The 15,316-nt window shown below is 42.6% G+C and overlaps 1 protein-coding gene across 2 annotated transcripts in view; it reads right to left on the bottom strand.

Moving 5' to 3' along the window:
- dlc1 (DLC1 Rho GTPase activating protein) overlaps positions 1–15,196 on the bottom strand; it is a 70,739-nt gene extending 55,543 nt beyond the window's left edge. Inside the window, exons 1-4 of one of the 2 annotated variants that reach the window (XM_084005911.1) lie at positions 15,081–15,196; positions 12,137–14,097; positions 7,500–7,634; positions 7,083–7,196 (exon numbers count right to left, since the gene is read on the bottom strand). In XM_084005911.1, the coding sequence (XP_083862037.1) occupies positions 7,083–7,196; positions 7,500–7,634; positions 12,137–14,035 (2,148 nt within the window). In that variant the 5' untranslated portion in view covers positions 14,036–14,097; positions 15,081–15,196. The remainder of the gene's footprint in view (positions 1–7,082; positions 7,197–7,499; positions 7,635–12,136; positions 14,098–15,080) is intronic. The other variant, XM_084005912.1, reaches the window with a different exon arrangement.
- Between the last annotated feature and the right edge of the window lie 120 nt (positions 15,197–15,316).

Here is a 15,316-nt window from a genome sequence, read left to right as displayed (position 1 = left end):
CATAAACATCAAACACACTAAACTTTGAAAAAAACAACAACACTTAAACCCACTCAAATGACCACATTTGGGTCCATATTATGGAGTCAATAATCCCGACTGCACCAACAACGTTAGCCTGTAGATTAGCTGCTGACATTTTTGGTAGAAAGAGTGAGTTAACCACACAGAGGGATTAGACTCTCGGAGACTGTGGTGGCCCCCTTGCAGACCTGTGGCAGACACCCAGCTTACTGACTTACCAGAAGGACCGGTGGGCGACACCTTGCTGGGTCACACCGTTTTGTGACATTTACTCAAGAATGCTCACTCTTAATTGTCTGCTTTGGAGGGTACTGCACTTAGCGGTACTGCACTGAGCATTGAATGTTGAAATAAAGAACAAACCCCTAAATACGAAGGTAACGTTCCTTCCTTTAACATTAAAGCAGAGGGCAAAAATTATAAATTGGGTGATACCCTCAGGTGTATATTGGCTTCAAGGCAAAATAAATAACAACACACATTCAAAACGACACGTCACAATTAAAACCTTCTATCACAAGCCTGAATCAGCGTTGCCTAAATTGCACCTGGTTTCACCATGAATTCCTGAGTACATGTATCAGAATCGATGTGTGTTTGTGTCTGTGTTTGTGTGTGTGTGTGTGTGCCGCTGAGCGTGCCTTCAGTTTGTTTGTTCGTTCTGTGATTTATGGCGGTTCATTATCACCGGGCTGCAGGGGTGTTTCCAGATGCCAGCATTATCCAGTCATGTTAAGATTTACTGTCAACAAGTACATCACGCTGCAACTATTCCCCTACACATTGTACTGTCTACGTTACATAATAGATGTACGGTACACTTCATTGATTGTGCGTGCCTTTGACACCACTGTCATGTGTTCGTTAGCAACACGCACAGCAGCGTGATGTTTTCATGCTGGATGAAAAGCTATGATTTGAGGTTTTTTTTTTATATTAAAAGTAAAATTCAGGCAATTTAGGAGAATTCTGTCATAAAAGCGAACAGAGAGTGTTGTTTTGGAGCACAGAAGATTTTCTGTATTCTATCATAGCTCAAAGCCATTCTGAGAAAATGTTTCAGTATGCCTACTGAGTCAGGCTGATACATGTGGACACATTTCACGACGGCATGTTTTGGCTTTGTGCTCTGGTTTGTTTTCTGATGATGCTCGACACAGAAATATATTTATTCAGTATATCCTTGCCTTTACTGTTCTTAGAGTGCTTTATGCGATGGCTGTAGCCTTGAATCCACAGGAAAAACAAGATTTCCTTGTGGAGGTTGAGAAGAAGTTCATTTTCCACATCCTGTTCCAAACACAAGCCTTTTCTTTTTTTCTCACACTCTTTTTTTCCTTCTTCAAACCACAGCAGGTCTGTGTTTGTCTCCTTCTTACAGCTGTGCTCAGCAGAGTAGTGACCTTGGGGACAATGACGCCACACAAAGCGGCACCCCCTTGTCAGACTGAATGGCAATTGGTTTCATAGCTCACTGACTCATTATGGTATACTACAGTCTTTAAGCCCAATATGTGGATGGAATGTAGGCAAACATATTTACGCCTCCTGCATATGGTGTTGACTCTTGACCAAGGACTGGAATGAGAGAGAGAGAGAGAGTGGGAGCAAATCTAGAAAGAAATAAAAGGCAGTGAAAATAGCAAAAATATTGAGTCTTTTATCTGTGTGGGACATTGATAAGGTGTGGTTTGGATAAAGGATGTTTGGGGACTGTGAGGCTGCCAAACCGGAACACGGAGGGAGGACAGAGCAGACATCTGCTAGTGACCTTAGCACGCAAACCACAGCATTTCTATTGTCCACCACACTACAGACAGATAACAAGCTATGAACACACATAACCAGCTGATAGGGGATAAAGTATCTCCGTCATTCTGAAATAAAAATATCTCTCAATCAATCATCTCCCCCCAAAAAAATCCCTTGAATGCAGACGGGAAAATTCCAGAGATTGAAAATTTGGTACTTTCAGAATAGCGGGCAAATCCAGCTAAGGAGGTGATAGAAATGGTGTTTGGCGCGCTATTGCCATGGAAACAGGTCCAAACAAAGGGTGAAAGGCTGCCCTGTTATGGAATGTTTAGCAAACACGATGAAGGTCGGTTTAGGGCAGCGCCTTCACTATCACCATACAGTGTAGGCATGTCATGTAAAACACCCGTGTGCTAAATTTAACAGACAGCCATGCTTTTTTTCAGTAGCTGAGGACTTTAAAGGATCCTGAGCATGTCTTGCTGGTGGGAACGCTCTGCGCTCACGGTGACTGATATGTTGTTTCCGACTGTAACATTCAGAGGAAGGTGGTCAGGGGTCACTAGCCTCCACCCACCTCTGTGGCTTGGCACATCCTCTGCAGCTATAGCTCTAAAAATAGAGTCACATAACAAATGGCTCTCACGCCACGCATAACTTAAGTTTGCCACAAGAGAGTACACTTATATAGCCAAATTAATGACAGCTAATACGGCTATAATAGGCAATTAAAGTACTATTCAAGATTGGAAATAATTACATCAAAGAAAGAACATTTTCAATGACAAAACGTTATTAGAGTTAAAACAATACATTAATAAACTGATTAGGTGATTGAAAATAATATATCATCTAAAATATGAATTTGCTTCAGACTTTCATGTGTGCAAATTGTCTACTTTTCTTTCTTTTATGTGATTGTAAATTGACTGTTTGGGTTTAAGACCGTAAGACAAACAAAACATTTGACGACCTCAACATGAGCTTCAACACTTTTCTGTATTTCCGACGTTTCATAAACCAAAAGATGAACCGATTAAATGAGAAAAATATCAGCAGATTAATCAATAATGAAAACAATCCTTACAGCCCTAAATATAATATAGAGACAAATCAATAGATACACATCAGTTAATAAAGCAAACAAAAGCCACCTGTTGCAACATAACAATGTAAGTCAAATAACATTACAGGACACCTGCTACACACAGTAAGTAATAGAGACCTGCCAACAAAAACACTCACGAGGCAAAGAATAGCAATTCCACCATGAGCGAAAAACACCTGCTGTGGCACGACATCCGCTAGACGTTTGCCCCACATTCGATGCAAGAATAACAGCCACCTGCTGAAGGCTAACAATAGCCACCAGCTAAACTAGCAAGTGGGCCAAGAATCTATTCACTTGAACCCTGCGCCTTAGCCAAGTGAATGTCCACTCATCAACAACAGCCACATACCATAAATACACATCTATCTCGGTTATATAAAACACAGGACGGCAGGACCATGTGCTCGGTACGATCACACCAGAGTGTTACAAGGAGCGCAAAGTGTGTCGGGGGACAGGAAGAACACAAATACCAGATATATCGTGCCCAATCCAGCATCAATTAGAAGGAATGCAAATGGGCAATGATAGACACTTCACGACACGGCCTCAACAAACATACGTAACCTATATCGAAGCACACACACACACACACACACACACACACACACACACACACACACACACACACACACACACACACACACACACACACACACACACACACACACACACACACACACCAGCCCCTCTTCTACAATCATTAGCAAGACGTGAGAGGAGTCCATCCTATTTCTTCCCCCCTAACTTTCTACATCAACGATTTTCTAAGGTTTTAGAAACAGCCAGATGAGCCGAGATGGACGCTAAGCTAACCCAGCTAGGACCCAAGGCTCCTAAAAACGACTACCCAGTCTGCTCCTGGATGTCTGACATGATATCTGGTCGCAGGAATCTATGACGAATTAAATAAACTTCAGGCTAACTCAACTACGGGGCTGTTGACAAGCTGCATTTGAGTCATTTCCTCTCATCTCCGATGGGATGAGAGGAGGTGGACTCTGAGTTTACATCAATGATGCTCGAACGTAGTCAAAGTTGGTGGACATGGTTTCAAATGCAATGCATTTAAACAGCATTTATCTCGCTGTCAGATGGTCAGAATTTCCGATTTAAACCTTTCACTGACCTTCTGTATGGAGATATTTATCTTGGTACTTTATTTACAGTATAAAGGTTATGTTGTAATAGGTCCACATACTGCTCCCTTTATTTGACTACTCTGCTCATACATTACAGGAGTGTGTATAGTAGTTAACCTTTAACCAGGGTTGTGCTTAACATTGGCATTTATATGTTGTTTGCTGTCCTGTATAAACTTGCAAATACCTTCACCTTAGGATTGATGTCAAGACACGTTCAAGGCAACACATGCACACACATTTTTATATATATACATTAGCCTGTATTGTTGCTTTTTTTAAACTAACTGTATCCCTAACATGTTTGGTTTCAGTGCATGAGGTGAGGTGAACAAGTAAGATGAGTAAAAGTATTATATTATATTATTTTGAAGCTTGAAATATTTAGCCATTATCAACAATTTTGTGATGATGCATTTTTTGTATGATGAGCAGTTCTTTTAATTTAGTCAACCCATGTATAATCTATAAAAGCTGTCAGGGGTTCAGCGTAATGGTTAAAGGAGAAAACATGAAATGATTCCCCATTAAAACTCTAGATTGCATTCATATAAAAGGGAAAATTTTTTCTATGTAAATCTGAGTAAATCATGTACATCTTGAAGCTTTTCTTGAATGTCAGGGACAGTGGCACAGGGAAAGTAATGTGTTACCGCATTAAAGACGAGCGCATTCCTAGTTAGGGAATCCCTAACAAGTGTTTGAGAGGGAGAAAAGTAGCCAAGCCGGGGAGGAAGGCTGGATCCTGTCAGGACAAAACAAAGCGTGCAGCTCCCTGCTGGAGAGCTAGTTACAGGACAAGCAGTGAACAGCACGTAGCCAAGAAGAGGGGACGTGTGACCGGGAGCGATGGTCAACAGGAGGGATGGACTTGGACACAGCTGTGGGGAGTGGAAGCCATCAGACTCCAGAGACGATGGGGGCATGTTGTGATCGGCAATAACTTCTCATCCAGAATAGAGAATTTGTTGGTCCAATGGAGGGCCAGAGTTGGATGTGGACAGCTAATGAGCTGACCAGAGAGCTTCCTGTTATAAGCAGCAATCAATGGTTCCTTCTGACTTGGAGTGGAGCTAACTATGGCCTTCGGCTTAGCTCCCAGGTGGGTCCACTGGTCTTTAGCATTTCCGGCACCATCCAACCATGGAACACTAGAGACCAGGTCTCCAGTAGCTGTGATGGTGACAGCTGGGCCCATGGTGATCAAGCCATCAAGTCCAGGATCCGTTCTTCAACTTTGATTTGGTATATGATAGATTATTTTCTGGGACAGGTGGAGGCAACTGTCTCATCCGAATGGTGAGGTGAGCGGAGGCAATGATCTATGATAAAGTCAGATGAGACTGAGGAAACACAGAAAGCAACTTCGGAAGCAAAGGTGTTGTTTGCTATAGAAGCTCAGGTTGTCAGATTTAAATAAGGGGTTAAAATAGGGAACACACTAAAATAACCCAGATCTACTCAGCAGAAAGACAGAGCAGCTACTGTTGAATGTTACTCCCTCTCTGACTTTTAAATATAACACATTTTTGTAATTATTCTGTGCTTATATTATGTGTATTGTCATCTTGTAAAACAGAATTGGGTTGTCTGGTTGAATTGAAACCTCAACCATGGTTCTTCCTCTCATCTGCCCCGTGTTAACATCATTTAAAGGATTTGTATCGTCCAGCTAAAAAGATTAAGTGGGCGTCCTTACACTTTGAGTTTGAAAGGACTCAATAGCCCCTTCAACTATTAACCACTGAGAATCCCCTTCATGAAGTCATCATCTGTTTGGCCTCCATCAATCACCCTGCAGAGTCTCCACTGTATAAAGCCTCCTATTAGGCGCAGTGAAAGCACTGTTTACCCAAGCTTAGTGAGGTACCTTGGGTTACTGCAGGAATGGAGGTGGTGGAAACATCACACATCATAGAGCATGTTGCGCTGTGTCCCTTTAAGTAACCGCCACACATGAGTGAAATATGACTTTCCTTCGAGACAGTATAAGGGTTGTCATGCGCAACGAGTCAAAGCAATGTCAACAAGGAATTACGGGAGATAATTCAAGAATGCGAGACGTCCTTTTCATCAAGGAATTCAGGTTTCCATCAGTTCTATTTTGTTTTGTTCAAGCTAGATAAGATAACTGTTTTGCAACGGAAACATCCCGTTTGGCATTTAAGGCTATCGTGTTATGCATCGCTACATCATGAGATAAAGTGTCTCGAAGCAGTTAAAATCGTTTTTTTGTTTTACTTTTTCCATTCAAACGATTGTAAAAGCTTGCCTGAGTGCTCAGCCCACTGGCTAACGGCCTTGTTCACTTTGGCCTCGCTCTGACGGCAATAGCAAAGCAAGGCTGACAAAGTCATTAAGTGAGCAAGCAAGAGGTTTGAAGACGCACGTCTCACTTGAAGCGTGTCCCCCTTCGCTTCCCCCCCCTGCCCTGGCTTTTCATCCCCAGACCCCCCTTCTGACCCCTTTGTTGGGGAGAAGGGGTCTAAATCTCTGTAACCAGCTAATTATAGAGTTTTAACGTCTGCTTGGCTAAGCCCTGAGTGCTGGAGGACATTCCTACAACTGGGGGATTCACTGGGGTGTGTGTGTGTGTGTGTGTGTGTGTGTGTGTGTGTGTGTGTGTGTGTGTGTGTGTGTGTGCGTGCCGTCTGTATTTGCTGTTTTTATTTAAACTTTTGTACCGCAACGTTCCAAGCCAAAAAAAGTGTTGTTTTATTTGAAAAATTGAAATTGTTTGACAGTAGCTCCAAGCTAAACTCCAATGCTAAAACAGCCACTATGATGCACAACTGATGTTTGATGTCTTTTTTAAACAATGAATAACTACAAATAGAATAACATGTATACTTTTAAAATGGAAATACACAAACCTGGCCATATCGGTTTGGATAAAAATACGGAAATGTAAGACGCAGCAAAGGAAGTCAAGAATGTTGGTGAGGCACGATAGTGATAGATGCTGTGTGTATATGTGTGTGCTTTGGGTGGGTCTTGATTAGTCTCTAAGCAACCTGCTGATTATACATGATACAGGGCTCCTGACTTACCCCACTTTTAGGTTTTGCTCCCAGGGCCGATGTCGGTCCTGAGGTGGAGGCGGCAGGTCCGTGTGGATGTGGAGGGTTTTGTGATGCTGCTGGCTCCGATCCTAAGTCAACCTCCTGCACAGATAGAAGACAACGATGGCAATATAGGCATTACATTGTTGGGCAAAGAGCAGTGTTTTCATACAATACTTCTGTATTCCTTCAAAGAAGAGCATCTTTACTCATGAATGCACATCACCGCAAAGCACAGTTCAGTAAATGAGTAAAACCCAGTGTGTAGACATGACTATTCCTCATAATGACCACCAGGGGACATATGAGATTACTGTAGGCAAGGAAAGACATTGAATAATGACTGGATGTCATTAATGGGTGCACTGCAATGCATTAATTGAATACATATTTGTAGGTGTGTACCAGGAGTGGCCGTCGATGGAGGGTTGGCGTGCTGTCCATAGAGGAGGTGGAACTGAGGGCATTCTCGATTTCCTGGTCCAACTGGTCCAGCTTCATCAGCAGCAACACCATCGAGTCCAAACGAGCATGTTCCCTCTGAATAAAGAGATCAGAGAAAAAAAAACAGATACCTCAGAGGATGGAGAGTGACAGAAGAGTGCCATTGTAAATGACGAAGGTCACTAGTAGTGACTATGCATGAGACTATGTGCTACTAAATGCATAGGATGACATTTGTTTTCCTGTGTTACTGAAACTCTTCAGTGTGGGGATGCTTTGCTCTAAGCTATCAAGAAGGAAATTATCCGAACAGCTTCTTTCTTGATCTGAACGTTTCATGTTCATTGATTGGCATATCTTTCTGTTTTTTGTTGAATGTTCAATCTCACCATTAATAAAGCGGATTAATAAGTTATTAACATCATATGTATTTCCAGTCATTCCAGTTCGAACTACATTTTGTCAAGAAAGATGGGGGGCAGCTGCTTTCCGAGTGTGACTATCCTTTCTTTCCATGATCTCTAACATTTAAACAGCAATTAAGAAGAGAACAGTAGTTGGCATGTCATGCATTTTATTACTGCATCAGCTAGTTGCCTACCTGCTGAACAAAGTGGGCGAATTATATCAACAAGCAGTTTGATTCAATATTGAAAAATAATGCAGACAATGATGATGAATGATGCAGACTAGTTGGCTTGAAAGGCATTTAAATTAGCTCATCTCAACCCACCCTTTATTTATTTGCTTAATCTAATCGAAAGCCTCCCAAGTGACCTTGATCCGTAACATATAATCATGTTAGAAATGCTAATGAAAATATCTCTTTATTACATCAAAACAATGAATGTCAAACAGGAGCTCTATTCTGTAAACTGCTCATTTCCCTGCTCCTGACTTCTCTTTACTCTTATTTTTCAACTGCTGCTGATAACTCTTATCCTGAAACTTTCACACTCTGCTATTCACACAAAATAGTCCTGGTAGTTTCCGCTCTTTTTAACACACACAATCTGTGCCTGTTATCACCCCTGTTCCATTCTTAATCATATATCCTCAAGACAAAACATTTTCTCCTTAGTCCTTACATCCGCAGTGTTCGACCATCCATCCCAACACTGAAAACAAGTCTCACACTGACCTCAGGTGGCGTGTCTTTGGTAAGACAAGCTAAATGAAATGCTATCCAGCCCTCCATTATACCCTACCTACCACTGTCCTTGTTTGCTATGCCTTGATCCTGTTCTGTTTGATGTAGTATAAACCTGCGTCTGAAGATAAACTTCTTGTAAAATCCTTTTCTGGAGTTCTTAACATAGTCTATGTTTTCATTTCCTTTTAGCTGTCTTTTATCCTGGCTCTGGGTGTGGCTCTCTGTCTGAGCGTCTCTCACGAAAAGAACCCCGAGAAATTACATCACACGGCTGGCTCATTAGTCCCAACAAACCTGGTTACAATCTCCACTAACAGACCCTGTTAAACTCTTTATGAGGGTGAGCTCATGGGACGCACAGCCACTCTGATTGTATGTTGGTGCAAAGGTAAGAGGCATGTTACCGTGTAAATACCATTTTCATGTGCGTTATCTGTTCTAAGGGATGCTGAATTAGAAAGAAAGTGTATTGTTTCATGTGGGATGTAGCAAGTACTGAACAAATCCTGTGAGGTGGCTCGATCTTGTTTTGATTAAGTTAACAGTGGGTGTGTGCCGATGACAATATTCATGACTTGAGTCAAGATGACGAAGGCTAATGTGTGTGAGGTTGACAGGTTAATGAGTCCTGGATAAAATCTGCATCATGATAAACAAGCTCCAGCCCTGCGCCTGGCTCCATCCTCTCCATCCCAAATAACATCTTATGACTTGCGCTTACATGTATTTTCCAGTTTGTTCCCAATTACCATGTCAAAAGGCGTTCCAATTGGATTTTGCAGAGAGCAAATGGTCATTGAGAGCCATGTGTGTCATGGAAATGTGTCTCACATTGATACATTCATTGGCATTCCTAGCTCGTGGCAGCGCACATTGCTACGCTCTGTCCCCTTAGCAAAATATCACAATGAAACATTGTATTGTGGTAAAACAATGACATCTTTACGAGGCCTCCCTGAATGAACAAAAGCATCTGGCTCGAGATGGCAATAACAACCACAGAACAGCCGAGTAAAAAACAAGTGCACTGCAATGTCAGGCGCCTCGGAGAAGCAACGTTTTTTCGGGGGCATTCTGGTGGTTTGGGTGTTCTCAGAGGGTTTCTTTTCTCTCTTTCCCATCTTTTGAGGTTTCTGTTACATTCCTCTCCACTTCCTGTTTTTTTGAGATGGGAGACAGTTCCCACACTGTTTGAACTCTTAGACCCCTCCTTCTCTTTTTTCTTGCTCTCATTTTCAAACCCCCTCTTGTAGCCGGTGGCCTGCATCCTATTTTCCAAACCTGTCCAATAAACTGGAGATCTGTGTTGAAGCGTACTGTAGTGTGTGTACAATTATGCATCAAAATGCTGTGCATACACTGTTTAATGGAGGGGTCTCATTCATAAGTGGACATTTGATTAATTAACACTGAGAGCAAAGCAGAGAAAGAGACAAAGAGCGCTGAGAAGATGATGTTGCCAAGTGGTCTGCTGTCAGATAAATGACAGTTGAGCCAGTTTGGCCCTGGGGTCAGGCTAAAGCCTTGTTGCTAAAACAAATAAACACAGTAACAAAGCCCAATATCAGGTTAATCTGAAGCCATTATGCAAACCAGATGGGTCCATTTTACAAACAACGCGGTTCACTGGGGACATAATCATTTGTTAGTGCAACATTGTCAGAGATCATTCCAGGTTGCCGTTGCCAATGTCCACTAACGGATAACAAGATTAGTTCTGTAATTCCCTTGATGGTATTCAAGAGCTTCTTCTCATTTTTCTTTATGCGGAATATGATAATGCTAATTTGTACTACCCAATCTCTTCACTTTCCTCATGACCTTCCCTAAAGGACATTTTCTCAGTAAACTGACTTCACACAGTATCTATATACCCCATGGTGAAAACCCTGTGGTGCTATCAAATATGAGGCAAGCCATCACCATATGGTGGATGAATTGCTTTGCCAGTTTAGTGGCTGAACTCCTCTCATGGAGGTTTTTTTTTTTTTCAGATATTGTATCCAAAGGTTGAAAGGCATTCTAAGATTGAAACTGGAGCCAGTGGTAATAAATGCTGCACTGGTTTTCCATGTCCCTGCACTAGACTATGATCTCTCGTTTTTGGCAGCTGATGGAGTGACATCAGCATTACTCATGACTGAGAGGGCCTCCAAAAAAACCCACATCATTTGTGTTGAAATAATGCAATGATAATAAAAAATATATATCTGGGACTGCCCAGCTCATAGGATTTTCCAGGAGCACATGATGCATTCTGGTATGTGACTGGTAGCATAACTCATACCACGCTTTCCACTTAAGGTTGAAAGACATTTAGCTTTATCTGTACTTTGGAAAAGGGGGCTGTGGTAGTGTGTTCACGCGACAAGATGACATCACACGTTATCTTTGTGGATACATGCAGAGTAACTACATTGAAAATACACAAAGAGCTCAAAACACAATCTCCAACTGAACATGACCAAACAGAATTACCAGTGCAACATAATGTCATGTCACATGGGTATCAAAAATCCCATGTCGCAACCACTGACCAATAAGCCATTAGTAACTGCCACGTTGCACACTTCAGTGTAGCACATTGTTCATGATATCCTATCACAGGAACATATAAACCTCAGAAAATAACAGATTGTCTTGTTTCTTTAATACTGATAAGCAATGGACCAATACTTAGATATAACAATAATTGGTTTACAACCAATATAACTAAAACTCTACAAAACAAAACCTTGAAAACAACCCAAGCATGGGATTTTCATATTCAACTCACAAGTCTTCAGCGAGAACATATCATCTAACTTTCTACAACATGGGACTTGTCTAAACGACATGCCTGCTTAATGCACCCCGCGTTGTAAATAATGGATTTCTTGTTGTCATTCCAAAAAGGCCGACACTGCAAGTTCTAAAAGCGAATAAATACATTGTCGGACCATAGCTTTGTTCCAATGAGTCCATGAACTGCTTATCTTACATTTTTGGCACCTTACCGTACCGAACAAGCGCAGCTTCTAGCAGTGTGTAAATAGTACAATGTGGATTATTTTCTGGAGAGAGGCCATTCACCCCAATGATTACTCGAGATTCCAGCCCCCTCTGTGTTCATGGTCTCCATGCCCTTATAGGACCTTGTTTTGCAATGAGCGGTTGAGAAAGAGTAAAACATTTTACAGACCCCCCCCCCCCCCCCCCCCAGTGATCTGTAAGCATGTGAGAGTGAAGTCATTGTTTTCCGAGACGCTTGCCAGAGTGTGGGACAAAAATCATTTGTAGGCCGTATATGCCCAGTAAGCGTCAGCTCATTTAAAAAAAAAAAAAGGAACTTCATTTTGAGGCATTGAAGTGTCAGAATTAGGGTTACTACACAGACAAAAGGCACCATTTAAAGAAATTATGATCCATTGCATCCCTTCTACATCGATATTAAATATAGCCTTACCTTTCTCATGCGCACTTTGACCACGTTGTCCTCTTTTTGATATTCATTAATTCCATCCAAAACTGGACCAGCAAGTTGTGCGTCGCTGTAATTGACTGTGTGTGCGGCCGGACTCGGCTCCTCCATTCTAGAGACTGTGGCTCCAGGCCTGTGGTGTTCCCTCTGACCATCTGCCACCTCAGGGGCAGGTGACTCACTGAGGTAACAACCAGAGGCTTGGTTGCCATGGAGTCCCTCTGGTGAGAGCTTGTTGTTGACCTCTGGGCACGGTGGCAGGTTTTGAGTAGCTTCGTGTTTATCATCGATATGGGTTTGCTGACCATGTGGATTTTGGGTGAAATCCGAGACCACGTTCCTTTGAGGATCCAGTACAGGGGCGTCACCCGGCTCCACGTGGCTAACTTCTAGGATGGTGTCGAGTTTTGAGCAGCTATTTTCCAACTGCTGGTCTGTCGTTTGATCGTCACAACAAGCCAACTGTTTGGACATTGAGTTTCCATCTGTGTTTTCCATCGGTTGGCTTACAGAGGTCATCGTTTCCACATACTGGTCTGCACCCTGAGTAATGTTTGTCTGTATGGCGTTTCCTTCTGAATATCCAGTATCAAGTTTCTCAGACGACACATTGCTGTTAACGGTCAAAGAGCAACACTGACCGTTGAAACAAATATCAGACGGCGTGATTGGCTCATACCTGACTTCTGCTGCTTTCTCACTGCCTTCTGCTTGTGCACTTTCCTCTCCTTGAGGCCCGTTCATCATTGGAATTTCAACATTATGCCTTTCCAACGTCTGGTGGGATATTTCACAAGCATGAGCCTGATCAAATACCCCAGTGCAGTCACGACGATCCTGCTCTCCTCCTTCACTGTCTCCTGGGTGAAGTCTTGTATTTTCATTTCGTTTTTCTGGGTCACTTAATCCATCCAGCTGGTCAGCAGAATCTGCGCTCTGGGTTTCAGCTTCTCCTTTGTCACATACTTTCTCTCCCATTAAAGTCACAACTGGTTCCACAGTTGTGTTAGCCTGTGGCGACACATCGCCACTCTCCATCACATAAGTTGAGCTGTGCAGCACACCAACAGGTATTGTTACACGTGCATGAGCATGGCCAGAGGTTGATATCGCCTCTTCCTCGACATCTGGAAGGCCAGTTTGAGGTTCCCGTTCAGCAGCAGAGGACTGGTTGAGTGTGGCCTCAGAGATTTCAGGAGGTCTGCTGTAACCCTCTGTATGGCTCTCCTTTGTTTCCTGATGATTTGGAAGTTTGCCAGGCTGTTCACCAGCAGATCCAGACAGTGCAGGCCCATTGTTTGAAGAGATAGAGATGCATTGTTGCTCTTCACGTGAGATATGTGGACTTTTAAAGGCATTGTCGTCATTGCAGATAGTGTGTCTCTGGCTACTCTCTGCACCAACTTCTCCACCGCTGCAATCAGTAGCAAAAGAAATATCTCCCCTTGACATCCCACCGTTTGAGTTACAGGGACATCCCCCAGAGTTCCCAATGTTTGCGATCTGAAGACGCTCTGATTCAGAGGTCCTTTCTGGAATATTAACATCCACCAGCTCATGAGGGCGATGAACCGACTCCTCCTGAAAATCCAGTGGAACTTTTACATCCCTGTCCATTAGCTTCGACTGTTCTGATACGGTATTAACATTCACAGTGACCTCAGGTGTCCGAACCAGGTCCTCTGTGGGCAGTTCGTGGCAGCTCTCTGGCATGGAGGCACACCTCGTCCGACGACCTTGTTTGACAGCCCCCGCTCCCATCCAAGGCCCATCACTGTCCACCCCATGACAGCAGACCAGGTCCAGATCATCATAGCTGTACTGTAATCCTGAAGCATGAGTCACGTGCTCCTCCCAACTTCTTTTCCGTATGGCTACCGGCATGGTGGACAGCCAGCGCTATCCCATAGAGCTGTTTTGATGGCAAGTGAAAATGGAGAACCAATCTGTTGCAATCGAGAAGAGAAATGGGGGGAAAAAATCAGCCAGTGTTCACAAGTTATGAGTTTACAGTGACTGAATGTGCAGCTGACATTATGGTAAATTATTTGTTTAAGTAAGCCGCTAGGGAGTAGAGTAAAGGGAGTGGGTGGAAGTTCAAGACGTGCCTAACTATATTGCATTCACAATTCCCTGAAAAGTATAAACTATGCTGGACCTGGATTAAAAAAGACAGGATTCCCAGTTATGATAATCTATCATATCTTTTTAAGCAGAGCTGTTCCAAATTTCACGTTGCAGCACGCCAATTAAATTGAATGTTACTTGAACAGTTGTTTATTGCCTGAAGTGTTAAGAAACCTCCAGGAATAAAGCCAACAATGCCGTCGGAAACATCTTGATAGTGATAAAGATAAACGTTGACGTCACTCGTTTACTTTTTAAACACCTTTACACGGTGAACTGTAACAGAACCAGTTTGTCAAATTTACACTGCAGGTCTGAAAAATGCAGGGTGTTGGTTCACTGTCATTCTGTACCCACAAAAATGAGAATGATGTAACTGAAGGGAGCTATGACTGCAGATGACAGTCAGTGGCCCTGAACAGCTGTGTCTCCACAAGCCACATTTTCATAATGCATAATCTGGATCTTATTACATGAATCAAACCAAGGTCTTTACTGCGCCCAGTTTTTCCCCCCCTTTCTGTTGTTCTAGGTCAGCATGTACAGAAGTAAAGGAACACAGGGATTCCACAAGCAGGATGTAGTCAATTCAAGCTGAACATCTGCTGAAGAAAACATCATGATAGAAGAATAAAGAGTTTTCGTACAGTAAGTCACATCTAATCTAATTTAATTACAATTTATCTATCATTGTTTATATGTAAGGGTCCAATAATCCATTTCCCAAACACATCTATCAGTTTCTTAAGCAGTAATAGTAGTACCAAAATTTAAGACAAGCATCTTTTCTCGACTTTTTCACCTTTTGTTTCCTCAAGAGAAAAACCGGATGGTACCAACTGCCATCTGCACTCTCTGGCATGAACCTGCTCCTGGTCGTTAGAGAAGGGAGGTCATAAAAAGTGCCCCAAAGCAGTTGCTCCTTCTGTTTGAATCGACAGCAAAACTGACACCTCAATACATTGAAGAGGTTTTCATGCTGGAATAATAATGTTTAGTTGTCCAGTGATGTCAGTGTTTTAAAGTATAATCCGTCAG

The sequence above is a fragment of the Eutrigla gurnardus genome (assembly GCF_963514095.1).
Source record: "Eutrigla gurnardus genome assembly, chromosome: 3".
NCBI classification, from domain to species: Eukaryota; Metazoa; Chordata; class Actinopteri; order Perciformes; family Triglidae; genus Eutrigla; species Eutrigla gurnardus.
Note: the sequence above shows the minus strand (reverse complement) of the source record. Positions and strands in the feature narration are given on the sequence as shown.